Source organism: Carcharodon carcharias, chromosome 34, assembly GCF_017639515.1.
Source record: "Carcharodon carcharias isolate sCarCar2 chromosome 34, sCarCar2.pri, whole genome shotgun sequence".
NCBI lineage: Eukaryota > Metazoa > Chordata > Chondrichthyes > Lamniformes > Lamnidae > Carcharodon > Carcharodon carcharias.
In genome coordinates, this window is record NC_054500.1 from 6,022,922 (window position 1) to 6,044,752 (window position 21,831).

Below are 21,831 nucleotides of genomic sequence, written 5' to 3' on the forward strand. Positions count from 1 at the left end.
GTACATTTAAGGTTGGGATAGACAGATTTCTGGTCTCTCAGGGAATGAAGGGATATGGGGAGCAGGCAGGAAGTTGGAGTTGATGCCCAAGATCAGCCATGATTGTATTGAATGGCGGAATAGGCTCGATGGGTCATATGGTCTATTCCTGCTCCTATTTCTTGTGTTCTTGGCTTCTGACGCCTCAATTTTAAAATCATCATCTTGGTGTTCAAATCACCCCATGGGTTCGCCACTTGTTATCTCTGTAACTTTCTCCAATACCGCATTCCTCCAATTCTTGCCTCTTGTATATCCCTGATTTCCTTCACCTCATCATTGGTTACTGTCTCTTTGGCTGTTTAAGCCATAACCTAACCTAAATCTTTCAGCCTCCCTACCTCCTTTTAAGGTTCAATAAAACTTACCTCATTGGATCTAGCCTTTGGTCACTAATGTCTCCTGAGTGTAGCAATCAACAGAGCCTGCCGTTAAAAAATTGCGGCTACTCATGCAAAACTAAGAAAACTAGAAAAACTTAACAGACTAAAGGGCAAAAACTGCACAGTATAACACTAATGGAATATAGAACTTAGACAAGAAATCATCCAATCATAGCAATATCACATAACTATGTCAATCCATTTGTGCTCAGTCCTGATTGACAAAAGCACATGTTCCACCAAAGCAGAAGTTTCAGACTTGAGACTTCACTCACCTCCACCACTGGGGTGCATCGGACTACTGATGCGGGGGCTCATTGGGGCAAAACCGCTCACCGTGAAATTTGTAACGTCCCTTGGCTGCAATAAACATTAAAAAAAAGTAACCGATAAAAGAACAATTTGTGTTAATTGTCAGGCAAGTTCAAGAGGCAACTCCCACTTCAAAAAAAGAAAATGGTCATTTGCTTTCTCAACAACTCTTATCCCTACTCTCCACACTGGGTCAACAAGTTCAGTACAGTTTTACAGTATCTGGCGCACTCCAATAACTTGGACAAAAAGCCATTGTTTTTGAGTGAGCTGAGAGAGCGAGGCCATTAGAAAACAGCTAACCCAAACCCAGAAATCGCCTGATGTCCACTTTCTTTCCACGGGGATTGCAATCTCCCATACCAATTGTACATGCCAATCACATCGCTGCCTGAAGTTAACTCAGCACAGGCCAGCAGAAAACTGAAGAGTCATTCTGGTCAGAGGGGTCAGCTCCCTACATAAACAGAGTAGCAATCTCAACACCAAAATCTCTGGAAAAAAAAAATCACTTCTCTATTGAAAATGGACAGCAGGGCCTTGATGAAGAACCCCAGCCCAAAGATTAACCAATCTCTCTGTCAGATTCGGAGTGACCTTCTGCACACCTTCAGCATCTCCTGCTTTTATATTTCAAGTGGGTCATTTGACAAATTGAAAGAACAACAGTGAATAATTACATTTCTGCTTCCTTCCTGCACCAAGTTCTAGACAGCGAGGCCATTTATTAACACGTATGTGGCAGCGGTGCAAATGGATTCACAGCTGACAATAAACATATTTTCATTTCCAACCTTAGCATGGATTCTGTTAAATATTTTCTATCCACACACTTGGGCAAAAGAGACGCCCATGGTGCAATCACATGAATTATCAAAGAGAACAAGGAAGCAGACATAATTCTAACTTTCAATGAATCATAAGAAGCTGGAAAGAAGTTGCAAGTAAGATTTCTCTACAAGAGCACCAACACACCACTGGAAATTCACTTCAAATTCAGAATAACCTTTTCACTAAAAATAAACAGGAGGCAATATGCCCAGTGTAACCAAGAGCTGGGATTCCAATTCCAACACTCCCACTTTCCTCAGCTCTCAGTCTCAGGCTCTTTGCGCATGGGGGCTGAATAAAAGTTGCACATGAAGTTCTCATTAAATTGCTCACACGTTCGTCCTGCTGGCCAGCAAAGAAGAACACCAGCAGCACGTAGAATCACTGACAGAGACGGGGGATAAATATGAAGCTAGACTTCTCTACAACATTACAGTCCACAATGAAGAACTGGTACTAAATCCAGAGACTCGGGTCACTTCCTGTTGTCACCTTTTGTCAAACATGGCGCAAATATTGACAATGTTTATGTCAGCATTTGACATTGAAACCACCTATTTAAATAATTGGAATAGAAGTTTTCTATGTGAAGTTTACAGTTGTCTGTCATGATGTAATAGTAAGCTCTTCCCATTAGATGGCATTGGTATGGGAGACTCATCATTCTGGATCTATAAGCTTACAATCAGCAATGTCACAGATAATTTCCTAGCTTTACTTTAAAAACAGAATGCCATTCTTTTAAAAAGCAGAAATGCCAGGATTTTATTAAGATTGTATAATACTACTCTCCTTACCTTTGCACCACCAGCAAGTACCAAGTGTCGAGTTTTGCAAACGAACATACCGCCATTTTCCACCAACTTCTTACAGTGTAGAAATGCAAAGCCACGATACAAGTGTCTAATCTCACCCTCACGACCCTGAGAAATAAATTTTTTTGAAGGTTATACAAATTTTGTTAAGTATTGTTTGTCTGCATGTTTCAGCAAAAGATACACAAGACTTCAATTAAGTACAGAAACTGGGCAATTTCAGGGGGGACGATAGTGCAGTGGTAACGTTACTGGACTAGCAATCCAGAGGTCCAGGTTAGTGCTCTGGAGCCACTACAGCTGGTAGAATTTAAATTCAATTAATAAACCTGGAACTAAAAGAGAGACTCAGTGACCATAAAAATGAACCCATTTGGTTCACCAAGGCCCTTTAGGGAAGAAAATCTGCCATCCTTACCTGGTCTGACCTACATGTGACTCCAAACTCGCAGCAATGTGGTTGATTCTTAATTGGCCACTGAAACAGCCTTAGCAAGCCACTCATTTGTACTGAACCACTACAGAAAAGTTGATAGGGAATAAGCCCTGACAAACAACCCGGAAAGGTCAAAGGCACCAGAGACAACAATAGCACACCCTGCCCTGCAAAGTCCTTCTTACTATCCAAGGGCTTGCGCCAAAATTGGGAGAGTTGACCCATAGACTAGTCAAGCAACAACCTGACAATCATACACACCAAATCATAACTTACAGCCAGTGTCTCAAGACACCTCCATCAATATCCTTCATTATGTAAGGAAGAAGAATCTGACAAAACATTGGTAGAAGCAGAGATAGTGGATAGTGTGAAAATTGAAGAGGTGGTGCTTTTGCTTAGGGTAGATAAGTCACCTGGTCCAGATGGTTTGCATCTCAGGTTGCTGAAGGAAATGGGGGCAGAGATAGTGGAAGGGCTTGCCTCAATCTTCTCTAGATACAGGGGAGGTACCAGATGATTGGAGAGTGGCAACTGTGACACCCTTATTCAAGGAAGGGTGTAAGGAGAATCCTAGTAACTACAGGCTCGTCAGTTTAACATCAATGGGGGTAAGGTTTTGGAATCTTAAATAATAGGAAAAAACTCAACAGGTACTTGAAGAGGTTCGAGTTAATTAAGGAGAGCCAGCACAGATTTGTAAAAGGCAGATCACGTTTGATTAGTCTAATTGATTCTTTTTTGATGAACAGAGAAGCTTGATAAAAGGAATGCGGTCATTGTTGTCAGTATGGATTTCAAGAAAGTGTTTGGTAAGGTACCATATAAAAGGCTGGTCAACAAAATTGAGGTTTATGGAATGAGGGACAGTGTGCAATTGGATAAAAAAAAATTGGCATTAGGACAAAAAGCAGTAAGTCATGGTTGATGGTTGTTCTTTGGACCGGAGGGCGGTAGACAGTGATGTTCCCCAAGGGTCAGTGCTAGGACCGCTACTTTTTTTTGCTACATATAAATGACTTGGATCTTGGAATACAGAGTAAAATTTCAAAATTTGCTGATGATACCAAACTTGGAAAAGTGGCAAGCAGCGAGAGCGATATGAATTGCCTGCAGGAGAATATAGATTTGCTAGCAGAATGAGCATACAAGTGGCAAATGAAACTAAATCAGAGAAGTACGAGGTGGTGCATTTTGACAGAAGGGATGCGGAGAGGCTATGTAGACTTAATGGCACAATTCAAAAGAGTGTGCAGGAACAGAGGGACCTAGTGGTGCATGTGCAACTTTGAAGGTGGCAGGACATTTGGGCTTCATAAATAGAGGTCTTGAGCACAAAAAAGGGAAGTTATGGTGAACCTAGACGAAGCTCTGATTAGGTCCCAACTAGAGTTTTGCATCCAGTTCTGGTCACAACACTTTATGAAAGATCCAAAGGCTCTTGAGGACACAGAAGAGATTTACCAAAATGGTTCCAGGGGATCAGGTGTTTTATTTACAAGTTTAGGTTGCAAAGACTGGAGTTCTTCTCCTTGGGCAAAGAAGATTGAGGGAAGATTTGATGGAGATGTACAAGATTATAACAGGAGTAGATAAGGTGGACAGGAAATGTGAGGAAGGTCTTTTTTATGCAGTGAGTGGTAATGACCTGGAACTCGCTGCCCATGAGAGTGATGGAGGTGGAAACGAACAATGATTCCAAGAGGAAACCGAATGGACACTTGAAAGAAATAAACTTGCAGAGCTTTGGGGATTGAGCAGGGGTGCAGGGCTGACTAGAATTTTCTGCAATGAACTGGCATAGACTCGATGGTCTGAATGGCCTCCATCTATGCAGTAAATGACTCCATGACTCTGTCCTATCCCACTGGCAGGACAGATCCACCAGAGTCCAAATGGAAAGGTTCTGGGAGTCCTCAACACTGACTCCAGAACCCATGAAATTTCATGACATCAAGTCAACCATGGGCAAGGAAACCTCCTGCTGATTACCACGTACTGACACAACTCAGCTGGTGAGTCAGTACTCCTCCATGTTGAACACCACTTGGAAGAAGTGCTGAGCGTAGCAAGGATACAGAATATATTCTGGGTGGGGTCACAAATCATCTGTCCATGACAGTATTGGTACGAGTGACCACTGCGCAGTTCTTGTAGAGAGACAAGTCCCATCTTCACCCTGAGCATACCATGTTCTGTGGCACTACCACCAGGCTAAATGGGATAGATTCAGAACAGATCTAGCAGCTCAAAACTGGACATCCATGAGACACTGTGGGGCATCAGCAGGAGCAGAATTGTATTCAACCACAATCTTTAACCTCATGACCTGGCATATCCCCCACTCTACCATTACCATCAAGCCAGGAGATCAACCCTGGTTCAATGAAGAATGCAGGAGAACATGCCAGGAACAGCACTAGGCATATCTAGTGAAGCTACAACACAGGGCTACATGCATACCAAACAGCAGAAGCAGCATGCAATAGAGCTAAGAAATCTCATTGCCATTGAGGTCAAAGCTCTTCAGGCCTGCCACATCCAGTCATGTGTATTGGTGGACAATTCAACAAGTAACAGAGGAAAACAAAAAGTGCTGGGAAAACTCAGCAGGTCAGGCAGCATCTGTGGGGAGAAACAAAGTTATGTTTCAGGTCATCAGAAAGATAGAAATGTACGAGTTTTTAAGCTAGTGGGGGGTGGGGTGGGGGGGGGCGCGGTGGGAAGGAGGGCAATAGGAAGAACTAAAGGGAAGCCCTGTGATAGGGTGGAGGGCAGGAGAGATTAAGTCACAAAAGATTTCATGATGCAACATCCAAAGAGAGTGGTAATGGATATAATAAAAAAACAAGGTTGTGTCCAAGTGCGGTGTGAATGGCTACATGCAGCCATCTGAATGCAACATGAAAGGATAAAGAAACAAGACAATTCCAACCTAGCAAAACATAAAACAAAGAGAGAAAAAAACCACACATAAACAAGGAGGATCATAAGTTGTTGAACTCGATGTTGCATCCAGAAAGCTGTACAGTATTGAGTCAAAAGATAAGATGCTGTTCTTCAAGCGTGCATTGAGCTTTACTGGAACACTCTAGCAGGACAACGACAAAGTCAGCATAGCAGCAATGTGGAGAATTAAAATGACAGGCAACTGGAAGCTCGTGGTCATGCTCCTAAGATCCTCATCATCATAGGTGCCAGCCTCCAGTCAATTTGATTCACTCCATGTGATATCAAGAAACAGCTGCATGCACTGAATACTGAAAAGGCTATGGGCCATGACAACATCCCAGCAGTAGTACTGAAGACTTGTGCTCCAGAACTAGCTGAGTCCCTAGCCAAGCTGTTCCAGTACAGCTACAACACTAACATCTACCTGACAATGTGGAAAATTGCCCAAATATGTCCTGTCCAGAAAAAACAGGACAAAACCATTCCAGCGAATTACCACCTCATCAATCTACTCTCAATCATCAGCAAAGTGATCGAAGGCGTCGCTGACAGTGCTATCAAGCAGCACTTACCCAGCAATAACCAGCTCAGTTTGGGATCTGCCACTGCCACTCAGCTCCTGACCTCATTAAAGCTTTGATCCAAATATGGACAAAAGAGCTGAATTCATGAGGTGAAGCGAGAGTGACTGCCCTTGACATCAAGGCAGCATTTCATTGAGAATCAGCTCAGCAGCTCCCACTCCACCTCCTTATCCCCATAGCTCTTCAAACTTTTTCCTTCAGATAATTATCTAATTTTCTTTTGAAAGCCAAGATTCAACTGGCCTCCAACACATTCTCAGGCAGTGCATTCCAGGTCCTAACCACTCAGTGCACAAGAATAGTTTTCATGTCGCCCTTGGTTCTTCTGCCATTCAAGTTCAATCTGTGCCTCCTGGTTCTCAATCCTTTCCATCCCTATCTACTCTGTCCAGACCCCTCATGATTTCGAACACCTCTATCAAACCTCCTCTCAACCTTCTCTTCACCAAGTAGAACAACCCCAGCTTCTCCAATCTATCCACCTAACTGGAGTCGCTCATCCCCGGAACTATTCTCATGAACCTTTTCTGCACCCTCTCTAATGCCTTCATATGCTTCCTGAGGTGTGGCACCTGGAATTGGACACAATACTCCAGTTGTGGCCGATCCAGTGTTTTGTAAAGAATCACCATAACTTCCCTGCTTTTGTATTATATGCCTCTATTTATAAATGCCAGGATCCCATATTCCTTAATAACTACTTTCCCAACCTGCCCTGCCACCTTCAACAATGTGTGCACAAGTACGTGCTGGGCCCTTCTGCTCCTGTACCGTCTTTAGAATTTCACCTTTTATTTTATGTTGCCTTTTCTCATTCTTCCTACCAAATGTATCACTTCTCCATATCAAATTTCATTTGCCCACCTATACTACTAGCCTATGTCCTCTTGAAATCTATCACTACCGTCCTCACAGTTCACAAGATTTCAAAATTTTGTGTCATCTGCAAATTTGGAAATTGTGCCCTGCATACCTAAATTCCAGGTCATTAACGTAGATCAAGAAAAACGGTGGTCTTAATACAGATCCCTGAGGAACACCACGGGATACCTTCCAACAGTCTAACAATTGTTCACCACTACCCTCTGTTGCCTGTCACTTCCTATCCATTCTGCCACAGCCCCTTTTATTCCATGGGTTTCAACTTTGTCAACAAGACTGTTTTGTGAAGCTTTATCAAATACCATTTGGAACTCCATGTGCACCTGCATTACTCTCATCAACTCTCTCTATTGCCTCAGCAAAACTAAATCATATTAAACTAAAATTTGGCAGTGCTAAATCACTATAATTTTTGTCAGAAGTTAGCAAGGCCATAAAAAGAAGCAAACTAAGCACTAGGCTTTAATTCTAGAGGGATAGAGTTAAAGTTATATTAAACCTGTGTCGAGTCTGGATAGACCACACTTAAGAGGACAGTTCTGGCTGCCATATAATAAAAGGATACAGAGACACACGAGAGGGTGCAGTGGGCACTTACAAGGATGTGAGAGTATACATATTTGGAAAGGATTGACAAGCTGGGTCCCTTCTCTCTTGTAAAAAGGCAGCTAAGGAGAGAAATAACAGAGGTCTTGAAATTTGTTAAAGTTTTGATAGAGTGGATACAGAGAGGAAGTGATGGTGTTGACGTGTGGTCGGAAGCCCATCTCAAGGTCAAATACAAGGTTGCAAACATTCTGACTCAGTCTCAGGTAGTTGCCAGGAACAGAGAAGAAGTCAATGGCTAGGGAACAGAGTTTGTAACAGGGACCATAGATAATGGCTTCACTCTTCCCAACACTTAAATGGAGGAAATTCCTACTTATCCAGTACCAAATGTCGAACAAGCATTCTGATAATTTGGAGACAGTGGAAGAGTCAGTAAGGATGGTGGCGAGGTAGAGCTGGGTGTTAACAGCTTATATTTGGAAGCTAACACTGTGTTTTCAGATATGTGGTCAAGGGGCAGCATGTAGATGAGAAATAGGAGGGGACCGAGAGCAAATCCATGGGGTCACTAGAGGTAACGCTGACTTAACACTTTGCTTCAAAGCACAAGACTTATGATCTTATTAAAAAGCCAACAAGGAAGCCTTACCGAGTGCGGTCCATCAATGACTTTGACAATATCTTTCACGTGAATGTTATTTTGTTCAGAGTCCAGGGCCACAGCAAAGCGATTGTCCTTCTTCCGGGTTATTGCCTGATGCCGTACAGTAATGACCTTCCCGTACATATTAAGGACCTACAAAAAACAAATATTAAATGAGCAAAGAGTCTGCATTTCTCAGCCGAAGTATAAGAGGACCAGCTTTCTACCTGTATTGTTAAAGGGTAGAATTTGCCTTTTGCGAACGCCTTATAAAAAAATAAGCAAAATCTGCCAGTCAGAGAGATGCAAGGTACAGAAAGTTCACAAAAGGTCTGTAGTCTGAGGAAGTTTTGGTCAGGATTGTGCTCAATTTGTTTTGTTTTCTTTTCGTGCCTCGGGGCCAAGAAACAGGCGGAAACCCAAAATCTCACAAGCTACATGTTGGCTGATCACTTCTTAAAAGAACATACATTACAAGAATTAAATTAGGTATTTATTTCTTCAGTTGCTTTGCTAATATGCTCAATGAATAATGAATGTAAATTACACTCATTCTTAAATCCCACATTTATTTACAATTATAAAAGAGTTCCCAAATGTAACAACGTAATCCAGACTATCACAGTGACAATTCAGATGGTCAGAGTGATTTTGCAGTGGAGTAGCGACCTGGACCTCCAAGACGAGCAAACAAGTTTGCTCCTGCTCGTTGCTCCCGTTTCTCAACCGGAGCCTCCCATCACATCTGACACAGGAAAGAGACATGCGAGTGCAACTTCCAAATCCGTACAGGTACCCAATCAATTACTTTGTAGAGCTGGCGACTTGACAAAAAGCACAGCTCCATTCACTCGAGTTTCTAAGTTATAAAGCCATGAGCATCAATTAAAACTAAGTATCAGTGTAGGCAACATGCAAGCAAGAGTAGTTGATCGAAATTGAAATGAGGGTGAAAGCAGCCATTAGGTGAACAAAAAGCTTCAGGGAGGTTATCCCTGCAACACTGGCAGCCAAACCTTCATCTGCCAAAACCCTATGCTCTGGAAATCCCTCCCTGGACCTTTCTGCCTCGCTCTCCTCCTTTATGACACTCCTTAAAACTTACCTCTTCGACCAAGATTTTTATCGCCTGTCCTAATATCTCCCTATGTGGCTCAGGGTCAAATTTTGACCGATAAGGCCCATGTCCGGTATCTTGGGACATTTTACTATATATATAGCTGGCCTCTGGAATGTGGGTTTGAATCCAATGCAAACTGATTGAGATGAAAGTCTTGTTTTTCTGCTGGCAGTTACATGAAATAAGACGGTGTCATCTCAGCCCAGCTCCCAGTGGACATGGATCTACTACAACAACTGCTCCCAATTTGTAATCTTGTTCACAAATGCCATCGAGATGGTTCTTCTGCAAAGTGGAAAAATTCTAACTAGATGTCAGGGGATGGCAAGAGTATTCTTCTCCTATAGAGTTATGGCACAACACTGTTATTTGCACAAAATGTACACATTCAGGGTTTATGTCTCAGGACTGAGCAAGGAACGTTTGCTACTGGCAAAGCTGACAGGTCGAAAATGCATGAAAAGTATTCCAGCTCCCTGTGTAAATTTCACTGGATTTTTTTTTAAAGTCAGTATTTCAGAAGACAGGATTTTATTGTGAGGGGAATTGAATACAAAAGTAGGGAGGTTATGCTTCAGTTATGCAGGGCATTGATGAAACCACATCCGTACTGTGTACAGTATTGGTCTCCTTATTTAAGGAAAGATGTAAATACATTGGAACCAGTTCAGAAGGTTTACTAGACTAATACCAGTAATGGGCAGGTTGTCTTATGAGGAAAAGTTGGACATTCTAGGCTTGTATCCAGATTTAGAGGTTTGATTGAAACATATAAGATCCTGAGGGGTCTAGACAGGGTGGATGTGGAGTGGATGTTTCCTCTTGTGGGAGAATCTAGAAATGGGGGTCACTGTTTAAAAGTAAGGGGTCGCTTATTTAAGACAGGTGAGGAGAAATTTTTTCTCTGAGGGTCACGAGTCTTTGGAACTCTCTTCCTCAAAAGACAGTGGAAGCAAAGTCTTTCAATACTTTTAAGGCAGAGCTAGAGAGATTCGTGATGAGCAAGGGTTATCGGGGGTGGTGGGAATGTGGAGTTGAGGTTGCAATCAGATAAGCCATGATCTTATTGAATAGTGGAGCAGGCTCAAGGGGTCAAGGCTACTCCTGCTCCTAATTCATATGTTTGTTTGCATGAGAAATTTAACTATCATGAATATATTGAATAAAGACCTCTGTATTAAACTGGATAAAACTATAGTTTTAAAATAAACAGACACTTTATTCAATGTTTAAGTTGGAGCAACTGCCATTAATTGACAATGTCTCAGCCAACACATCACAAGAGGAACCAAATTTCATACCTGGAATGTCTCTCTCTCCAGCCGGACAATGACTCCCATTGTCTGTGGATCAAGTTGGACCAGTTCACCCCACTCATGCTGGCCCCCTGCATCAACCCCAGATGCAGTTTCCGAGCACAACTGCAAATCCCTTGGGAGCACTTTCAGCTGAAATACAGGAGGAACAGATTTCTTAAAAATAAGCTTCAAAATAACGAGCACCCTCAACTGCATCACCATGAAGCTGGTCAATTGAAATAAATTGCGTACCACACAATACAATAAAATAAAATTGAACAAATTGCTGGCCAGAGGCAGGGTCAACAGATGAAGCATTACAATTGCCCCCAGTGCCTCTGATTCAGGAGGGAAATAAAATAAAAAGCAAACAAGATTCCTGCTCCTGATGATCATCTAATGACCTGTCGGAAAATGCAAGATAGTCATAGGACCAGCCTTAGATATTCTTTTTTTAAATCTTTCATGGGCCGTGGGCATTGCTGGTGAGGCCATTATATTACCCATCCCTAAAGCCCTTGAGAAGGTAGCTCTGCTGCAGCCCATGTGGTGTAGGTACACCCACAGTGCTGCCAGGGAGGGAGTTCCAGGATTTTGACCAAGCGACAGTGAAGGAACAGCAATATATTTCCAACTCAGGCATGCAATTTAATCTTGATATAGCCTAGTGAGTTTTCTCCTTAACCTTCAGCTCTCTGGCCTTTACAGTGGTTTAAAATTACAATAATCTCACCCTATAATCTAGATGCTTGTTGGTATCAGCTCTTTCAAAAATTATGAACAAAAAATCTGAAACATGAGCCTTTCTAACCACCATATTTCACTATTTTTATCCTCTTATGGTTCCTCAGTCCTTCCAGCTGTAACCATCTCGGGCTGTCTCAGGTGGATCTGTTCACAAACCCACACAGGTTCCTGATCCACCAACTCTTCATTTTAAATTCTCATTCTTGTGTTCGCATCCCCCATGGTCTTGCCCTCCCCATCATTGTAATCTCCTCCAGCCTTAAAACCCCCAAAAACTCTGTGCTTCCCCGACTCACTGCACCCCACCACTGGTCACCTCGGCTTCTGCCATCTAGGCTGTCAGCTTGGAATTTCTTCCATAAACACCTTCTGGCTTCTACCTCTCTTTAAATTTAGATCTTGCTTTAAAACTTAGTTCTGTACCTCTTCGACAAAACTTTCAGTCAACCGTCCTAATGTCTTTTCATTTGGCTCAGTGTTAATTTTTGTCTAATAACATTACTTGGAAGTGCTTTGAGATGCCTTCCTACATTATAAAGGCGCTATATAAATACAAGTTATTGTTCCCCTAAGCTCATAATCGGACAGTTGTCTCACCATCTTTACTTCAAAGTATTTGATTTTAGAATATATAACCTTTAAAGCATTACCTCATGCATTGTTAGGTCCGAGAAAAGAATGACAAAGTTTTCTTCCACTCGCACAATCAGCCCTGTATCTCCCTCATAACGTCCTGCTATCACCTTCACATGGTCTCCCATTTTGAAGTATTTGCGCAATTCATGGGCTGGAAACTCTAAAGGATCCTGAAAATAAATAGATGTTAAATTCGATAACGTTGATCACAGTGTCCCACATGTACATTCTAAAACCTAGTCAATTCTAGATTGAGGCAGTGGCCTGGTTATAAATCTTTTTAAACACACACCTTTGTCTGAACTAAGATGTATCATTTCATCTGTTGCAGAGCTGACATTTATTTGTTGTTTCTCAATGCTCTCCCCTCCCCGGCGCTTTCACTCCCAACTAAGATATCAGTCAATGGGCACCCTTGAATATCTCACTGAAACGGCTAGGATCCACATATAAATTTCAACAGTGAAGGTCAACGGCTGGATGCAAAGGAGCCTCACCCTATGTCCACAAAGTCACACTTTTAGCAGAAGCTGCTTAGTGATCCACTCTGGTCCATCAAATTAATTTGCTTTGCTAGTTAACGGTTAATTAGATCTCCCACAGGAGTGGATTTTCCTCTTAGGTTTGCAGATGGTAAGAACATAGTCTATTTCATTACTGGTCTTGACTGATGCGGTGATTAGACCAGATTAGGAAGGCTAGCTTAGTTTAAAATAGGCTTTAGTTGCTACAGCAAGTGAACAGATATCAGAGGGAGACTGTCCAGAATCATCTGCTACTAATAAAAAGCCACTCCTTGTTGACCTGTAGGGATGAATTGATTCTCAAACTACATTATTCAATACCTTCAGATCCTCATGTTTGGGCAGAATTGTGATCTTGTTGCCCTCCACACTCAAAATTTTACCCTGCAGGTTTATCAATTCACCCTCGCAAACTTCCACATTATCTCCGGGTTGCAAGTTGTGTTCTCTTTCTTTGCCTGCAAAAAGTCAAAACATTCTACTTAAAATTCAATCAAGAACACAAGAGAAGTCAATCAGCCCAAAGTTCATTGTTCGCAGTGCCCCAATTTTTCCATTACAGGATCCAACTTCATTTTGAACATACTTGAGATTTTTGGCTCCAATAGTCTGTTTGATTAACTATTCCAAATATTTCTAATATCAGTTTCCAACGTACTCGTCACAAATTTAAAACTTGTTCTACTTTTCTGAAATCTGCAGGACCTACCTCAATAAAACTATTTTATGTAATAGCTGAATGGGGATCTTTCCTTAGTCAATCTTTGCAGCAGCTGTAAATGCTTTTCACAGTCACCACCCAATACTTGGAATCACTCGTTACTCTTCTAAGCTCCCGCACCACAAAGTGTTCCTATCTTAATGACATGGTAACCAGATGGAACACAACACCCCAAAGTGTGGCTGACTAAAACATTGTAGAGTCTTAAATGACAACCTCTTCAGGTTACATGGTGAGGTAGTCACTACCCCTGTTAGCATTACATACTCAACCCCTAGGCAGAAAAAGGAATGTCAGATTTATCAATTACACTGAGCGTCACCAAGGCACGTAAAAATATTCAAACTGATGATACTTTCAAAGACAATTAAAAAATGTTAAAATTCCTGTCACAAGGTTGTACATCAATATCAACACAACTTTAAATGGTAATGGCAGTGCAGCTTCTTTTTAAAATGGTAGCTGCAGTTGGATTCCGCCCCCCACCCCTATGATCTCTTCAAGTATCAAGTTTGGGGTGGTACACTTTGACAGGCACTAAATATCCTGAAGCACTTTCCCAGTTTGCACATCCACCATACGTGTTGATGAAGGCCATCCAGCTGCTTGACTGCCAGCCACGTCCCTAAGCACAGTTTTGTTCACGCACAGGCTGACAGCTCTGGGAAGAGAAGGCCAATTCTCATTTTCCCTAACCCAAGGGCACCAAGGCTAAGAATTTTACCAACTCAGCCGGGAACAATGAACCTGCTGATGCGCGTGGCTCAACTGTACGCTGCATTTACTAAAACAGGTACTAGGGGAAATCAAGTCAGAAATCATCCTGAGGCAGTGGAAACACAAATATGTATCGTAGGGTGCAAAGCCCTCCGGCGAGCAGCTCTGCAATCTCTCTCCTGGAAACAAAACACAGACCTGTTGATTCAGTCACGACCTCCAGGTCAATGCCCTCTGGCTGGTCCTCATACTTTTCAAGCTCAGAAAGTGTAGGCTTTACTCCTTCAGTAATCTGTAACACAGCAAGAATCGTTCCAGTCATTCGAAGAAATATGAAGTTAGGAAAATATCGGGCAAGGAGGCTCAAGGTTGTTGCACGGTGGAGTGGCCACATACACGGTTCTAACTCTGAACCGGAACCCACAGGGGAACAAAGAGATTTCCAGACTGTAGAAATCCAAAGGAAAGGATATCCACCAGTTCTCACACACATCCCAGCGGCTGAATCAGACAGGAATTGGTGAAAGCCTTGCAGCACATCCAACCAACGGCTTGGCCACAAAAATGAGCAAAATGCACCATGACAGAGCCTTTTAGAAGCTTTATTTGGCAGTATGAATTTTGTCCAATTCTTAATATTGGAAGAATAAATTTAGTCAATTCCATCAGAGATGAAGTATTTTGCGAACTAAAGACAGCTTAGAATTGGGCGGAGTGTAGAATTTAAAAGGTAACCTGGCAAGACAGGTGGAATGTAGATGAAGAAACTCACACCTCTTATTAAACACCGGTCTAATATCTACAGTTGTACCAGGTATATGAGGCCTACCCTTTGAGGGCACAAACTGCTTGATGAGACATCTGGTGGGGTTGGGGGCAGGGATGGACATCATCCCACTTATCAAAAAGTTGTATACTTTGCAGAGACTAGCAAATCTCCTGCAGTGCTACTCATGGTGCGCCTGAAGGTGTGCTGTTTTGTAACAAAACGTGGCAAAAAAACTGTTGGGTTAACAGGTGACAGGATGTGAGAACGACATTTACAGGATATTTGTGCTATACCAAAGACTAGGGCTAACGCACTTAAAATTGCAACCGAACTGCACAAACATCCATTCAAGAGGCTGGAGAAATACCACATTTAGTGCCAGATGGCATTCTGGCTGTGGACACCATTATGGTTTTCATGCACTGGGTGCTCTCCTCAGTTATACTGCTAGTTTTGCATCAATGCGGAAGTAGCAGTCCAACGGCAACCTCAAACGCTCACTGACCTGAGATGTGCTAAGCAAGCTGTCACCGCAGAAAAGCAGGAGGCTTGGGAAAACTTGCCGAGAATGAAGCAAAATTTCAAGCCACACTGGAAGCATCACTTACAACTGCAGACATGGCAAAACTTTTGAACAAGAAGCCTTTTCTGCTGTAGCGATTTCCCTCGAATATGAGGAAGTCTCCATCTGTGGTAACGTCACCGCCCAGTGATCTGTGTAATTATAATTTCAATTCAGACAAATTAATTAAATGCCAAATAAATGCAATGAAGTCAATAAAGATTCCAGGGGTCCCTCCGAGACAATTCAGTAAAATCTAATAATGCTCAGTTTCTTTAGGTTGCTAAAATTAACTCAATCTTTTGACCAGACAATAGGCTTCTCATACATCACTAAATAGTCTGATCAAGTTTATCATTAACTGATTCTCACAGTGTCCATTTTGGAGTTGGGAACTATTTCTATCTAAGGACATGGAAACCAGAGAACCGCCATGATACCTGTAGTGCTGCATTTGCTGCTACCGCAAGTGCAGTCTCAGTGCCTGCGACGTCACTGCCAGCGACACCACAGGTGGCTGCCTGCATCATTCCAGGCGCACAACGATAACGTCAGCAACACCGACTTCCTGCTCTCGTGCGGTGGCAGGAAATCCAGTGTATTTGTAAAGTTACAGAACGAATATGATATACCTGTAGGGAAACCGGAGCAGGATGAAGCCATCTAGCCCTTGAGACTGTTCCGCCATCCAATGAGGCCATGGCTCATCTGCCACCTAACTCCATATACCCGTTTTGCTCCATATGCCTTGATACCTTTGGCTAACAAAATCTATCAATCTCAGCGCTAACATCTGCAATGACACAAATGATCAATTCCCGTTTGCGAGAGAAAGTTCCAAACTTCTGCCACGCTGTGTGAAGAAGTGTTTCCCAATCTCACTCCTGAAAAAGATCAGTCTCTAATTTTTTGACGATACCCCCTGTGCTAGCAGAAATAGTTTCCACCAACCTATCCTATCAATTCCCCTATGGAGCTGCACTTGAACTTCTACAACATTCATTTTGATGTTAAGTGGCTGGATTTCAGTTTATTTTGGTAACCTTCAAACTCTTCCATGATGGCTGCCAGTTCCAAATCAATTGTTGCAAAAACCCCGCTAGTTCACGTATGCCCATTAGAGAAGGAAATCTGCCACCCTTACCTGGTCTGGCCTACATGTGACTCCAGACCCACAGCAATGTGGTTGACTCTCAAATGCCCTCTGAACAAGAGCAGTTAGGGATGGGCAATAAATGCTGGCCTAGCCAGCGACGCCCACATCCCATGAACGAATAATAATATATATTTTTTAAATCCTCCAAATTGGTCTAGGGAACCCAATTTGGTCCTGCTGCCCATCGCCTGAATTTAATACTCAGCATTCAGAACACAAATATGCCATACAGTGACACAGTACCACTGCTAAAGGAGCCGAAGTTCAAGTCATACCTGATTTTTTCTGCGTCAAACAATCGCTGAAGCGGCCTCTTGAATCTCTTCCTTTTAGCAAACCAGTCTTTCTGTGGGTTGGAATTTTTAAAATCATGACACATTGAACAGATGATCGTGTTAAATTAAAATTCACTTGAAAAATAAACAGCAGTAAGCCGCGAGTCTTCAGGACCAAGTGTTCAGAGAGGACTAAGGAAGTCCGAGGCAGGGGAGAATCTTCGCTTCAGCACAAATTCCCTACCTCGCAATTGTTTTGTTTGGATAGTGCAAGACACAGGACTTTTTTATTTATATACGATACCAATGACACAAAGTGCATGTTAGAGTACTTAGATACAACCTCAGTCCAACATCGCCAGAGAATAACAACTAGTACATGAAGATGGGCTCTTACCAAACTCATTCGAGCTTTGATTCGCTCATAATCAATTCTTGGGATCAGTTTCAGAGAAATGGTGTTCTGGCTTGGCTCAACATAATCCACCTGAAAAAAAACAAGCAGTAACGTTTTGAAGGTCTTTTCGGTGAGGCAGGACACCATGATAAGCACCAACATTTATATGCTCAGCTTTCAAATAGGAATGTTTTAATCAATATTAACAGCCGCTACTGAAGGTTAATTTTTTTTTAAACAGATTGGCACATGGATTTTTGACTTGCAGCAAACATCAATTATGGTTTGGAACTCCCCCAGCTATGAGCGGTCACTGAAAGAGTGTACTCAACAATCATCACATTCTATACGTGACATGCCCCAGTTCAAAGGCAGTGCAAGGCTGACACTGATCAACCATTGGCAGATTGAGCTGCAGACGAGAACCAATCATGTTGCTTGGCAAAAAGAAACCCTTGCCTTTTCTTCTTAAAAAGCTTCTCTTTCAAAACCTTTCTTAAATCAAAACAGAGTTTAGACCCATGTAAAGAATAAATATTAACACTTCTCAAATGGTCTCTCATACTGAAACTAAACTAATGACAAAGCCACATGAGTACAGGATTTTACCGAGTGTGGAGTTTACATTTATTGTTCGGACCATGGGCAGCGTACTGCCTATCCTTGGCTGCCCTGAGTATTGGGATTTGGCTACACGATACAGGAGTCCCATGTTGGCCACAACAGGTTATGGGCAGGTTTCCTTCCTTGAAGGACATTCATAAAGCAATCAGCTCTTTTGACAATCCAGTAGCTTTTATGGTCATTTGTCCTGATGTCAGTTCACAAATTACCAGATCATCAATTTCCCAAACAGCCACGTTAGGATTTGAACTCTCAGTCTCTATGTTGCTAGCTCAGTGCAGCCTGTTCATTGGAATGCACAGTACCTTTATTTTTTTCCCCACCTGTGGCATATCAAAGCCAACAATTTGTAGGCAGCCTGCGCAGTACTTTCCAGGTTGCTGGCCGGCTGTGTGCACGCCATTTACAGGGAACATTGTCCAGTAGCACAGCCATGACCCTAGTGTACACAAGATTATTCTCCAGTCCCACAAAGGTGCACCATACTTTACTAGGTCACAGAACATGTGCACAAGTTGGCAAGAGATAAAATTTAGGGATGTTCCACCCCTCCACTACCCCACCGAAAAAAAAACTACAACTGTGTAACCACCAGCAAATATTGCTAATAAGCTCTGCACTTCCACCCACTTGGCCACCATTAGTTTCCAGGGTCATTTGAAGCTGTGTGGAAGAAATACAATCTCCGAGTGATGGATCTACACCTTCTCATTGCATTAGGACTATCAGGGTGGCTGGTTAATCTTAAACAGTACGCCAGAATAACACAGACCTGCCTGCTCATGTGTCAAATTAGCAAGTCATCACAGAGGTTGACATGTTACCAAACTTCCACCACCAAACATCTCACCTTGGAATCAAGTCAATCGCAAAGACATTCTACTTACCCCACCCCTCCCAGCTAGGTTATTCCAACTGGTGACAACTGATTGCAAAAACATCCAACATTGGCAAGGTTAAATATATTTAGGGGACTTAAAAATCAATCAAGGCAAGTAATATTGAAAATTGTTCCTCAGGACTTGGTGCACGTGACAGAGGATTCAAGCAAGCAGCGCTGAACCAAAGTATATTTGACTTCTCTCAAGACCAGAATGTAAAATCTACCAAAATTGAAGCCCAAACCAGAGGGTGCAGGTACTTTTCATTCCAAGATATTTGGGAACAATCTCCATGGTCCTTTTGTTGCAAAGCAGATTTCTCCCCTTCCCCTCTCTATCTCCACTAGTGCATAATCATCCTAGGCTACTCTGTAACAGAAACTGCTGACTGAATTCTATTAAAAAAGGTCCAGCTTGGAGGATAAAAATCCCATCACAGCCTAAAGGGGAAGGTAATGGTTTCGGACCAGGCTCTTCCATTTTCACAACGCAACACAACACTCATGATGCTATCATCAGAATGCTTCATGCATTCACATTAGGTTTTCTGTCCGTTACATTACACGGACTGCAAGAGAGCAAGTTTTACCTGTGCAATGTCATCCTTGTAAAGGCCTCTCTTTAGGCGAACCCAGGATTTGGGTTTCAGGTTGGTCACCTCCTTCACCACCTTCAGCACGTCTGTCATTTCCTTGATGGGAACCATTTGCTGGTTCCAGAACCCTATCCTGAGGTTCCCCACACCCTCAATGGCCTGCTTGACATGAGTCTGTTTGTAAGCCTCAACATAAATGTAGCCCTTCACATGCTCAGGGGAAACAACAGACTTGATCTGGATGGGCTACAGGTAGAAGAAATGGAGAAAAAAAAAGTCAAATTTTATGTATGTTTCACTCAAAAGTAAACTTGCAGTTTGAGCACTATATTCACATCAGAATCAGCACTGTGCTAATGCTAAGTTTCAATTGACTTACTACAGAGTTAAGTAAACATGACCCAAGGCAAAAAAAAAGTGAAAATCTGAATGATGGCAAGAAATATGTTTACTACTGAACATGGTCTTCCACTTCCACTATGTACACATCTCAAGCCGGTCATTGCCTGGCACTTACATGGCGCAAATGTTACTTAAGCTCAAGTCCAAATGTTGTCCAGGTATTGTTGCATATGGACATGGACTACTTCCGTATCTGAGGAATCATGAATGGTACTAAACATTGTGCAATCATCAGCGAACATCCCCACTTCTGAGCTTGATGCCTCAGTCGGTCAAACGCTGCCTTGATGTCAAGGGCAGTCACTCTCACCTCACCTCGAGAGCTCAGCTCTTTTGTCCATGTTTCGACCAAAGCTGTAATGTCTTCAGGAGTCGAGTGACCCTGGTGAAATCTAAGCTGAGCGTCAATGAGCAGGTTATTGCTGGGTAAGTGCTGCTTGATAGCACTGTCAACAACACCTTCCATCACTTTACTGATGACTGAGAGTAGGCTGATGGGGCGGTAATTGGCCAGGTTGGATTTTGCCTTTTTGTGGATAGGACCTATCTGAGCAATTTTCCACATTGCCAGGTATATGCCAGTGTTGTAGCTGCACCAGGACAGCTTGGCTCGGGGCGCGGCTAGTCCTGGAGCACAAGTGTTCAGTACTATTGCCGGAATATTGTCATAGCCTCTGCAGTATCTGGCGCCTTCAGCAGTTGGTTTCAAGGTGCCTTTGGGAGGGGTCTGGCACCGTCTCCTTTCAGGGCAGGTAGCAAAACAATTACTTTCTTGGAGTGCTGTAATTCATCAATTAAAACTCCTAGGATATTTCCATATTATAAGTCACTACGTACCTTAGATAACAGAGAAGAAAAATAATAAACAGCCTAATCCTTAAAAGAAACAGCAGCATGGAAAATTCACCCCCGAATTCTTAAAATGTGTCTGGTGGATAACAGTAAGCAGAGTCTTAAAGTAAACCTGCTGTCCAAGAATGATGAGAAGATACCTACTGAATCTGTAAACTGATAAGCGACAAACTTCCTCATCAGTGAAATAGCCGTCGCCCTTTCTTCACCAATCTGGAAAAAGGAAGAAATGTCAAGCGGCAGTTCTAAATTTCACCAACTACACATCCAGAATTTAAGATCAACTTTATTTTTTTTAAAAAAAGGGAGGATTTTTCACAGGTGTAATGTCGGCTGAAATTCATTCATGTGGTACCAGATGTGAATGGGGCATGTGTTCTATGCTTGTGGAACACATGGGGCTGCTTAAGATGTAAACAATCTCTGTAAATTCGCCAGAATCCCAAGATCAAACTGGTGCATAGACTATCCATCGTCACAAAGCACCACACACACTGCATTGTTTGAAAGATATTTATCACAGTTCAGCTACAGGAATTATGTATTTGCAGTTGTCCTTAAATCAGAACCGTAACACAAGGTATGGCTTGCAGAAAGCTCTTTGGATTACAGAATTTCTGAATTGTTTTCCCAGTGACAATTTCCTCTGACAAAAATTTGAATTTGTTCCTTCCTCGGTCTCAAATTTAATTATAAACATAAGGAGGGAAGGATAAGGAATGGCCAACCAAACCCAGCAATGCCCCCACTGTCCACTAGATGGTGCACTGTACTACTCAATTGCTAGAAATCCAATTCCACACAAGGCGTCAAAAATATTTCTTTAAAACGATCAAATTAAGGAAAAATGCTGCTAAATTCCTCCCGACTCCCTAGGCATTTAAACAAACTCCTGATTATACCCTGCTCATCAATGGATGTGCTTCAACTACCCTCGCCCGCACTCTAGCCCCAGTAGACAACTGGAAAAGTATTTCCATCCACCAGGCTAGTTCTGAAGGTGGGAGTTTCTAATGCAATCTCTCTCATACCCATCAATAGCTCATGATGCTTTTACGAAAGGGAAATCAGGTCTGACAAATTTAATAGGGATTTTTGAGGATATAACTAGTAGGTGGATAAAGGGGGA

General features: G+C 42.4%; 1 protein-coding gene across 2 annotated transcripts in view; it reads right to left on the reverse strand.

Moving 5' to 3' along the window:
* supt5h (SPT5 homolog, DSIF elongation factor subunit) overlaps positions 1-21,831 on the reverse strand; it is an 82,902-nt gene that overhangs the window by 23,593 nt on the left and 37,478 nt on the right. For both annotated transcript variants that reach the window (XM_041179229.1, XM_041179228.1), the window contains exons 10-21: positions 20,847-20,915; positions 19,443-19,694; positions 17,349-17,438; positions 16,952-17,022; positions 15,567-15,672; positions 14,388-14,481; positions 13,073-13,209; positions 12,242-12,397; positions 10,848-10,994; positions 8,433-8,579; positions 2,363-2,488; positions 698-782 (exon numbers count right to left, since the gene is read on the reverse strand). In XM_041179229.1, coding sequence (XP_041035163.1) covers positions 698-782; positions 2,363-2,488; positions 8,433-8,579; positions 10,848-10,994; positions 12,242-12,397; positions 13,073-13,209; positions 14,388-14,481; positions 15,567-15,672; positions 16,952-17,022; positions 17,349-17,438; positions 19,443-19,694; positions 20,847-20,915 — 1,480 coding nt within the window. The remainder of the gene's footprint in view (positions 1-697; positions 783-2,362; positions 2,489-8,432; positions 8,580-10,847; positions 10,995-12,241; positions 12,398-13,072; positions 13,210-14,387; positions 14,482-15,566; positions 15,673-16,951; positions 17,023-17,348; positions 17,439-19,442; positions 19,695-20,846; positions 20,916-21,831) is intronic.